Genomic DNA, 10,918 nt, shown 5'->3' on the forward strand with positions numbered 1-10,918 from the left:
TCCTGTGTAGTTCACATGGGTAGGTAATTATTTATATTGGTTATACCATGAGGTAGTAGGGACAAAGGTAGAAGGAACAGTTAAAATGAAAGAAAATAGTTGGGTAGGTGTACTGCACAGATGAGGGTGTGGGCTGAATGGAGTGAGCCAGTGTGGAAGCAATAGTCTTGAGTTGGCTGGTTGCTTATAGTTGAATGCCAGTAACTGTTTACTTCCTTGCCTGGGCCTCTTTGATCTGCTCCCAGTCCAACCAGATATGCAGCAAAATGGGACTGTGATTCAACCAGTGTGTCTGTTACTATCAACGTCTCATTCCAGTTGGGAATGATAGATTAGCCTGTCTAGTCCTGTTTCTCTTAACCTTGCACAGGTTGCAGAGGTGTTTTTATGACACCGTTAGTACTTTTATGACTTCTGGCTTTCTGAGGGCTGAGAATGTGGGTCATAAAATGAGAGGGCAATAACATAAACTGTCAGGAGAGTCTGTGGGACAGAACTGTGGAACTGCCACCTGGCTGAGCTTTGCTGCTGTTCTGTGGCACTACTTTGTCCTGGGTTAGGACTTCATGGGTGTAAGTGAGAACACCAATGATTTCAGTCTTTAATTATTAAATACAAATACATTTCAGAATCCTGGTCTTGTTACGAGGAAATTAGATAGAGGCTCTTGAGTCTTACTTCATAAGATCATCTTATTTTCATCAGATCCACTTGTTTAAAAGAACATCAAACTGGTTTCTTAGTTGTAATGCTGTAAATCAGTGCATTCAGTAATTTATATTAAAAAAACCTGACTTGTTTCATAAAAATGCAGTGATAAAATCCTAAAAACATTTTAAAATGGGTGACATGTATTATTAAAGAGATTCCACTGCACTAAGATTCCATTGAATATTGCACTCCAAGCAGATGAAAACACTTACATATATGCAGAATTAAATATAATCCACGCTGTCAGACTGCAAACTGCTCCCCTCAATAATAGTTTTTGAAAAAGTAAATTACTTTTCTAACCAGATGCAAAATCCTGTTGCCATAGATTCCAGCTGTTGCACTTTCCAAGTCTATCCTGTCTTCATAAGTCTTAATTCTGCTTGCAGTGACTTACTAGGACAGTTTCTGTGGTGTTATGTGTTTGTATGTTGAAGGCTAATCCTTATCAAATTTGAAGTGTTTTCTGATATGCACCTATTCCATTCCTTAGACAGATAAAAGTCAAAGCAGTCACTTTCAACACTTGTTCCAAATACTGAAGCTTATGGGTTATGACTGGGCAGAAAGGTATGTACTTATGAATCTTACTGGTATACCTTTTTTTTCTGTTTAAGAATGGGTAGTACGTACATTGGAATTTCAGAGTGCTCTTTTGTCCACCTAACACTGTGCTGTAACACACATCATGTAGGCAATTTGAGTGAAACTAAGCTCCAAGGTGTGCTGCTGTTGTGCAAATTGTGAACCCTAGAGTGCAAGCAGAAGTTTGGCCTGTAGGACCCAACTAAAGCAATATTGACGGAAAAAAGCCATCAGAAAACAAACCCTCAGAATTGTGTGCAATGTGACACCAGCCTTCTCATTCCATACCTCTGGTCTGCTTTAACTGTGAAGCTCTGGCTGCGAAAACCAGCCCTGTCTCGCATTTCACAGGTCTTTCTTAACTGCTTGATGTGAAAAAAGAGAACCTTTCAGAGGTGTTACAGCATAGCTTCTGAGGTATTGTGTGATCATATATTAAAGTATTACTTCTTAAAGTATAGTATTTTAGCAGCAATTTGAATCTGAGTTTGAGTCAAGCTTCAGGCTTGAAATATTTATTGCAGGGAAATGTATCCCTGCTGTTACTCACTGTATTTACTGGCCTTGTTAGCAATCTGAGCAAAGGTCATTCATGGATCTGCAGACTAAATCATATTCCTCTCTGACAGACTGCATGTTTTTGTGGTTAAATATAGGATTTTAGCTTTCAGGAATACTAGTCTGCCTCCTTTCTCAGTGCTTAAAGTTGCACTAAAATTACCCTGGGTTATGGATGCAGAGTAATGCTTGGGGTTACTGTGAGCAGGAGCAATGGAAGTTTTATTATTAGCAATGATTAATTACACTTTTAGTTTATTGTGCCCACAGTAGAATTATTATGACTCCCTTTCTAATCTTACTATCAGATCTGTGTTGCCACAGTAATTTGATCTGTCTGCATCCTGCCTCTCCTCAAGTTTGTTGCAGTTTATTGCATGGAGTCCTCTGTACTAAAGCTAGTAGCAAAAGAGGTTCTCGAGAGCACACAAATGACCAGGTTATCATAATTCTGATCATAATTTTCCCCTTATATAATAAGTATGGAGCTTTGGTCACTGAAATGCGAGTTCCTGATTCTATCACCAAGCTTCCCACGTCACAGCACTATTTATTCAGCTGTTATTGCAATTTCCTGGTAGAGAATTCAGCTCCGAACAAACACACTGCAAACATTTCTCTTGATTAAAATGTAATTTTAGGTCCTGCTGCTTTTCACCACAGGTGCCAGCATGTGTCTTTTGGTCTAGTGCAAGGGATGAAGACTCGGAGAGGAGAAGTACTTTTCCTCGAAGATGTTTTAAATGAAGTTCGCTCAAGGATGTTACACAACATGGCTTCTGCAAAAAGTTAGCTACTTCAGGTCTTATTAACTTCTTTTCTGTGTTGATCAAAACTGTGTCTTCTTTTCTACCCTTCACTTTTTCCTGTCTCAGACTAATGGCAGTGATATGCTCTGTGCACTTTCTGTATCTCCCACAATATAAGCAGTGTTAAAATAATCCTTTGTTACTCTGTGAACTTCTCTGAATTATAGATTTACAAATTTTAATATCCAGTGGCATTATTCCATCACACTTTTGCACAGTGAAGGAAGTACCTGCCTTTGGGGGACAACAGTTGCTTTTTTTCTGGAGGGACAAACTAGTCAATAGTGTGGTTGGGGCTGGAGTTCAGGGAGCAGTCAGATTTCATCCAAAGGATTTGTGGCTCTGACAGTTTTCTCTGGCAAGACAGACTGTAGCTTGTCTGCAGCTACTGCCTTGTCATTTTCCCAGCCTCAGGACTATTTCTGGAGTCTCCAGGAGGTCACTGCTCTGCAGTCCAACCTGCTGAAGGGGATGTTTGCCTGCACCTGGGGCTGTGGCTCTAGAGCCCCTTCCTCCTGACACAGTAAAGATTCAAGCAGTTCCCAGTGAAATGCTGCCCCCTCTTGAGCTTTCTGGAGTTACTGAATGTGCTGAATGAACTGAATAGGTTAAGTAGTGTGCATCTTCGTTGTTCTGCCTCCTCTGCTTTTTTAATCCAGATAATTTTGCTTGTAGAGTGGACAAGGGGAAGGCAGGCAGGCAGAATGATACAAAGATGACCACCCCATATTCAACCCAGTTTTACTGTAGAGAGAAATGGAGCCTAGAACTTCAATTTAAAGGTCAGTAGCATAGCTGAGTACAAAGCAAACTTTACTGATATAGCATAGGTGCAGAGCCATTGCACAACTAGTAGGCAGAAGAACAGCTAAAAGAAGTGATGTGTTCAGGTGGCACTGTAGCATTAACCAGAGCTTATCCATTACCTCCTAAATTCTACCTGTGCTTGTAGAAATTTTCCCCTTACATTTTAATTCCTGCCTTACTTCCCATTTCCTAAATTAGAAATGGTAAATCCTGAGGAAGGGCTGAGAGAATAGCCAGTCTGAGACTTCTCAGGGCTATGAACTGTCCCCACATATTTTTTCCCTCTACTCCTCTCTCATGAGACCATGCCTGAAGTCCTGTGTCCAGCTCTGGGGCTGATAATTCAAGAGGGACATGCTGAAGTAGGTCCAGAGGAGGCCACAAAGGCAATCAGAGGGCTGGAGCACCTCTCCTATGAAGACAGGCTGAGAGTTGAGCTTGTTCAGCCTGGAGAAGAGGAGGCTCTGAGGAGCCTTTCATTATATGAAGGGAGCTTATGAGAAAAATGGAGAAAGACTTTATTACCAGGGCCCATAGTGATAGGACAATGGACAATAGTTTCAAACTGAGATTTAGATTGGAAGGAAGAAGTTCTGCCCTGTGAGGGTGTTGAGGCCCTGGAGCAGGTTGTCCAGAGAAGCTGTGGCTGCCCCATTCCTGGCAGTGTTCAAGGCCAGGTTGGACGGGACTTTGAGCAGCCTGGTCTGGTGGGCGGTGTCCCTGCCCATGGCAGGAGGTTGGAACTAGATGATCTTTAAGGTCTCTTCCAACATAAGCCATTCTATGATTCAGTTCAGATTCTCTGAGTATAAGCAGTTTAAATATGTATGGTGGATAGTGTGAATACTCCCTAAATGACATCCAAATGTTCCATTAGCCGTTTCTTTGACTGTTTATGCCTCCACATCAATTGGAGATGTTTTCTGTCAATTTTTAAACAAAATCTGAATTGCCCTGTCATTCTTTTCCTGATGTTAGAGATTGTCTGTCTCAATTGTGGAGAGGAATTGTGTGGTCTATCCTGTTGTAATGAATCCTTCCAACATTAAAACATGCATTACACATACTAGGAGAAGTGGAAAAAAGCCTATCTGAAACAGCTGTATCCCAACTTTTAAGAAGGATTTATATCCTGGACTATTTGCTGTATGCGTCCTGACAATTTCTCGATTGCTAGTTCACAGTTATGGAAGATCTGCTGTTTTATTGGCATCTCCAGTCTGAGCAAGGGAGCCATTATGCTGCTACAGACTTATTCCTTTTTCTCTGCTTCTCTTCAGCAACCAAAGAGATAGAAGACCCTATAGAGACAGCAGAGAAAGTTGGCCTTGCAGCACTAATAATTCAAGTGAGTCTGAGTTGCCTCCCGAGGTGTTTGCATCTTCTGTGAAAAGTTCAAAATGGAGATGGAGAGCCATATCCAGGTGATGTTAATTTATTTTCCCAGGACTTCCGGGGACTTCTGTCATCTGATTATCAGTTTAGCTGGGACCGAGCTCTTCAAAGTCGTGGAGATACAGGCGTGTTCCTGCAGTACACCCATGCCAGACTCCATAGGTAAGAGGACCATTTGTGTGCAGAAGTGCAGTTTGACATACATTTTAACCTTATTAACTTCTTTGTCAGTTGATAGTGTTAACTCCTTCCCTAAATATGATACATACTTACCCTGCAGTAGAGGTGTGAGGTTACGATAGGAATCACTGAGGCTTTCCAGAAGAGCAAACCAACTAAAATGAAATTCCTGCCTCATTTCCACAGGGTTGAGATAATTGTCCATGTACTCCTTCAGTTCTAGGAACAGCCTCTCTGTGTGCTTGGTGTCAGTGATGAAGAATGGTGGCCCTAGGATTAAGGAAACTGATTTAAAAAACAAAATGCCATACTTGTAAGATATACCATATCACAGAACTTAGATGTTTTAGGCTGCCACTGTAGGTAGTGTTTTTGGTTTTTTTTTTTATCACTGTTATTTCTCACTGTTGTAACCAAGTTGTTTTGACTCAGGTCAAACACCTGACATATTTCATTATTTCTGAAAAGAATTTCAGAAGAATCCAGTCTGAACAGCTGTATCGATTACAGTGATCTGTCAGAGCATTTCTAATGCAGACATTGATATGGGTTTTCATAAAAGCATGTATGGTACCTTACTGTATTGGGCCAAAGGCCTGTACCAGCCTGGTATTCTATCTGAGGCAGTGGTAACAGAAGACAGTATTCAGGGAGAACATGCAAGCCTGATTGCTCTCTATAGTCCATTCCTCTTCTACTCCCTTATCGCCTAGGTATTGATGGTGCTGAGGTATCCTTACTGGGGTATTGGTGGCCTCCCTAGTCTTTTCAGCATAAGCTTCTGAACCATGCAGATCTCTAATCCTGTTGATCCTGAATGGCTAGCACAATTTTTTTTTATCTTGGGTTGAAGTCAGCCGGTCTGTCTGAGTGTTCTCTTCAGCTTGAGCAGAAGATGCCTACCCTTTTTCCTTTAAAAATAAAAATTACTGTTTTTCTTGTCCAGCTTTGCTAACAAGAGCTTTTCATCTGATATTTGTTTCTTTTTTGTTCTTACATTTTAGTTTAGAACAGATGCATGGGAATAAGCAGCTAACTGATGTTAATGTGGCGTGCTTGCAAGAGCCAGATGCCATCTCTGTTCTTCAGCATCTTCTCAGGTTTGTTTAGTTTTCTTTCCAAATACCAGGGACAAAATACCATTGCCCCTGAGACAGTGCAGAGGTTCCCCTGATTTTTGTCTCTCACATCTGTAGCACAATGCTGTGAAGGCAGGGATCTTCCCTGTTTGAACAATGCCCACCTGAGACGTGCTGACAAAGATGAGCTGCTGAACAGGCAAGAGATGTTGTAGCTTACTAACCAAGGAAATGACGAGTGCTCGCTCCCTCCTGCCATAGCTCTTGTATGACCACTGAGCCCTCACTGTCAGAGCTCACTCCCAGTTTTCCTGCAGCTTGCCTTTAAAGAAGGAAGAGGCTGGGGAAGGGAAATTCAGCTGGGGTGTGCTGACAGGAATAGAATCATAGAATGGTTAGGCTTGGAAAGGACCTTGGTATCATCTAGTTCCAACCTCACTGCCATGGGCAGGGACACCTCACACTAAACCATGTCGCCCAAGGCTCTGTCCAACCTGGCCTTGAACTCCAGTGATGGAGCATTTACCACTTCTTTGGGCAACCTGTTCCACAGCCTCACCACTCTCACAGTAAAGAACTTCTTCCTTATGACTTGTTATGAGTCTCCAGCTGGACATTGAGCCATTGACCACAACTCTTTGTGTGCAGCCATCCAGCCAATTCTTTATCCACCGAGTGGTCCACCTATCGAATTGATGTCTCTCCAATTTAGAGACAAGGATGTCCTGTGGGACAGTGTCAAATGCTTTACACAAGTCCAGGTAGATGACATCAACTGCTTTGCCTCTGTCCATCAGTTCTGTAGCCCCATCAGAGAAGGCCACCAAATTGGTCATGCAGGATTTCCCCTTAGTGAAGCCGTGCTGGCTGTCACCAAGCACCTTGTTGATTTTCATGTGCCTTAGCATGCCTTCCAGGAGAATCTGCTCCAAGATTTTGCCAGGTGCAGGGGTGAGACTGACTGGTCTGTAATTCCCCAGGTCATCCATTTTCCTCTTCTTGAAAACGGGGGTTATATTTCCTTTTTTCCAGTCATCAGGAACTTCACCTGACTGCCACGATTTCTCAAATATGATGGCCAGCGGCTTCGCAACTTCATTCACCAGCTCCTTCAGGACCTGCGGATGGATTTCATCAGGTCCCGTGGACTTGTACATGTTCAGGATCTTAAGATGGTCTCAAACCAGATCCTCCCCTACAGTGGGCATAAAGTCTTCACTCTCACAGGATGGGCCTGAAAGCTGAGCAAAGAAGTCCACTGCTGACTTTTAAATTGGAAATGTATTCAGCCCCAGAAGTGTTGGTAGCTTTTTGCAGGCTGGGAAAAAGAGGATATGTACAAGTGGACAGCAGAACACATGAAGAAAAAAAAAATGGATCTCCATGACTCTGCCTGTATAATCCAGTTTAATATCATCTTGCAAAAGTTGATTTTATTCCAGGACTATGTAAACCCACTTTGGTTTTGTATTTTCTAATGCTGCAAGCTAAAGGGAGTCCTTTAGCTATTTAAAATTCTAATCTGCATTTAGTAAAAGCAACATCCTCTAAGGGATGATTTTGACTGCCTTGTTTATTTAATAGGTATTTTTTTGCTCCTAGGAACTTACAGTTAGTGTTGAAATGTAAAACCAGACACAGTGTTCCAGCAGCAAATACAATTCTTGTGTTCTATTTTCTCTAGCCTGCCTTCTTGAGCTCTGCCATCTACAGTGCTTGCATGATGAGAAGCAGAAATGATCTCCTTCAATAAGTGAATGAGGAAGAAATAATCAATTCTGGACTAATTACATGGCTTAGGTCTGGTTGGGAAGATTGTTCTTGTCAACCCTGCAGTTGTATTCGTTCTTACTTAAGCTGTCTGATGAGCCTTTTATCCGAGTACACCTTCCAATCCCTTTAACACCAGACAACCCTCTTCTTTCTTCACAGGTATGATGAGGTTCTGTATCAGTCTTCTCAGGATCTGCAACCCAAGCACATCGTCAGCTACCTCCTCACACTTAGGTAAGGTGATTGCTGATACTGGCCATCTATCTCTGGTAAGGACAGGTGTTCCTGAGCTGGCTCTGCAACCCTCACATCTGCAGTGCTTTGAAGAGCAAAAGCAGCGGGAAGATGTAAATCTGTAGGACAGCTTCTCTGGAGCAGGTAAGGTATGAAGTAGGATAGCAAATAATGTAACAGAGATTGAGGCTGGAAGCAGGAACAAAGGAGGCAGAAACTAAATGCTTTCAACAAAAAAGGATCGCATTGCTGTAACTCACTGTCTGAACCCAGAATCACAATGGACTAATCCTGTCTTAAAGAGCAGATTTGAGTGATAATAATGCTCTCAAAGCTCAAAATTTCAGCTAGGAAATTCTGTCCAAACCCCTTTAACCACTGATCTCAGCCTATGTGTTGAGATGGACAAAGCATACTACTGTAAGTTATACAGCATATAACTTACCTCCATAGGGACCTGTCTCTTTTAACAGCATTACGAAACACTGGAGAAGACCTGGAACAAGTGGTAGGCATGTGTATGGGGAAAGGCTTAATGAATTAAGGAAAATTGCATAAGGAATCTCACACCTTGGGAATGACAGGGCATGCTTTTGAATATCTTTCCAGACCAGTTTGGGTTTTTGTGTGGGTGTGGTTGGTTGGTTTGTTTTTGTTTTGGTTTGGGGTTTGTTTTTTTTGGGGGGTGAAGGTGTCAGGGGTAGATCGTTTTGGGGTTCTTTTACAAGCGTGAAGGTGTTGATGGCATGCCCTGATAATATGCAGACTACAGAAAACCGTGCCCTCCTTCAGCCAGGTGGAGATAAGTCTCTGGCCTGCTGCAGTTGTGGCTCTTCCAGTTCTGCAGCTTTTTGTAGCCCATAGCACTCCTCTTGTCAAGAGACTTGCTTGTTCTCAGCATTCTCCTTGTGTTTTCTATTTCAGCCATCTTGCAGCTGTGGCACATAAAACCCTTCCTGTGAAAGGCAGCGCCCCTAAAGTAGCACAGGTATGGCACAGCACGGGGCTGTTATGTGGCTGGGGTCTGAGTAGGGTGTCCCTACCAAGATGAATGCTCCCTTGGGCATTGCCAGCCTAGCTGTGTAACCAGTGGGGTGAATGCACACCTGCAGGCTAATCATCCAGCAGGCAGGCTCTCCTTTGGGAAGGCAGGGACTGCTGTCACTGCGGGGTCTGTTCTGCCTGATCTTCCCAAAACACAAATCTCCATAAGGACAACTGCTCAAAACCCAGTCAGAAGTAAACATGTGAGCAAGTTAACTCACTGGTGAATTTCTGATGGTTTCCTTTAGTGGTTGTGTGGGAAGACAAGAGAATGAGGAGAAAACTGACTCAGTCTCCTCCCTCTTGCCACCTACATATCCCAAGTATTGGAGTTCCAGGTAAAGCAGAGCCTGACAGCTGTTACTCTGCAGTTCCAAGTATATAAAAATCATTTTCTACTCATCTCCCAGGCAATGTTTGACCCCCTAACAGCTCAGTAAATGATATACTAATTACACTGCCTCTTTAATCTATTTCAAAAGCAAGTATGTTTCTGATTTTGGTAGAAAATCACATTTAAGTGTTGAGCTGTGTGGTGGGGGGAAAAACTTCAGTTTTTCAGTTCAGTGGAATTGATGGAGCTGTGCTCTGTATTTGCGCTTAGATGCTGTAGGTATTCCTGCCTTTGAAGACAGACTAAGCCAGTCCAAGCTACAAGGAAAATTTCAGTGCCTTATCCTGTAAAAAAATTGTAAACATCTTACAGTGTGACAGCTTTCAAGAACTGTTTTTCTGAAGCAGGGTTGATGGAGCCTTTCCCAAACAGCCAGCTGTGTAACAGCTAAGGCAGACATTGATAAGGAAGAGTGAAATTTTCAAAGCAGCTCACAGTTGCTTGACAGCCTCTAACCCAAGCACAGTGAGCAGAGGTTTTCCAGCAGTATTTGCAGGCTGTAACAGCTACTGGGGCAAGAAAGGTTTTCCCTCTCTAGTCATTGCTAGCTCTTCTGCAGGCAGGTCCTCTGGTTACCTTGCCCTGAGGGTACAGGGCTGGGCAGAATGCTGCTTTTCAGCTTCCTTTCAAAAGCAGCCCCTGACAAAAGTGTCCCTTTGTTGACCCTGCAATGGGCTATCAACAGCACGTATGAATTCTGCCAGTATTGGTGTGTTACTAGATCATGTGTAGGTCCAACTCCCAGTGCTCTGCATGGGTACAGAAGGATGCAAACAAACGATGTTCTCACCTCTGACAGGCTGCTCCTAACTACTGTCCTGAGAAGCACATTCTGTTCTGCGCAATACTGTAAGCTGATGGCTCTTCTTGTTTTCCAGGCAAGGTGCTGTCTCTTTCAAGCTGCTCGCTCAGTTCTAGCCAATGGGATGAAACTTCTTGGCATCACACCTGTAACTCAAATGTAATGAGGCTGTATGCGATGTAAAGTCACATCTCTCAGTAAAAGGTTTTTTTTAAGATAGTATAAATACTCTCCTGTGTGTCCCTGCTAATGCAGTCTGGAACCTCTGTCCCTGTTCTTGAAGGTTTATATGCTCCATCACACTGACTGCCATGTAGGGGAGCACAGTCACCTTCTCCCAGGCACTTGGTAGATGTAGTGTACTTAAGACATTCGTCTATGTGGTCTTTCCCATAAAAGAGAACTGCTCTCTATTTGCCATGCAAATATAACAGCCTTTTGGTGGAGGAAGTGGTGTTAAGTGTGCTGCCCTGAGTGATCAAAGTTCTCCCCTTTTGCAGTTGCCATTGTGTACTTAGGCCTAGTAGTACATCAGCTGCAGGTGCTC

The 10,918-nt window shown here is 42.9% G+C and overlaps 1 protein-coding gene across 6 annotated transcripts in view; it reads left to right on the forward strand.

Moving 5' to 3' along the window:
- Nucleotides 1-10,583, forward strand: part of RARS2 (arginyl-tRNA synthetase 2, mitochondrial) — a 31,971-nt gene extending 21,388 nt beyond the window's left edge. The window contains exons 13-20 of one of the 6 annotated variants that reach the window (XM_057412452.1): nucleotides 1,205-1,281; nucleotides 2,518-2,642; nucleotides 4,751-4,818; nucleotides 4,918-5,027; nucleotides 6,050-6,145; nucleotides 8,057-8,131; nucleotides 9,056-9,119; nucleotides 10,448-10,583. In XM_057412452.1, coding sequence (XP_057268435.1) covers nucleotides 1,205-1,281; nucleotides 2,518-2,642; nucleotides 4,751-4,818; nucleotides 4,918-5,027; nucleotides 6,050-6,145; nucleotides 8,057-8,131; nucleotides 9,056-9,119; nucleotides 10,448-10,534 — 702 coding nt within the window. In that variant the 3' untranslated portion in view covers nucleotides 10,535-10,583. Of the gene's footprint in view, nucleotides 1-1,204; nucleotides 1,282-2,517; nucleotides 2,643-4,750; nucleotides 4,819-4,894; nucleotides 5,028-6,049; nucleotides 6,146-8,056; nucleotides 8,132-9,055; nucleotides 9,120-10,447 lie in introns of those variants that run through there. The other 5 variants (XM_057412455.1, XM_057412453.1, XM_057412454.1 and 2 more) reach the window with 5 other exon arrangements.
- The last annotated feature ends 335 nt before the right edge of the window (nucleotides 10,584-10,918 follow it).

Source organism: Pezoporus wallicus, unplaced genomic scaffold (genome assembly GCF_028554395.1).
Source record: "Pezoporus wallicus isolate ANWC-B61680 ecotype Strahan unplaced genomic scaffold, APGP_CSIRO_Pwel_v1 contig_4788, whole genome shotgun sequence".
Classification (NCBI taxonomy): domain Eukaryota; kingdom Metazoa; phylum Chordata; class Aves; order Psittaciformes; family Psittacidae; genus Pezoporus; species Pezoporus wallicus.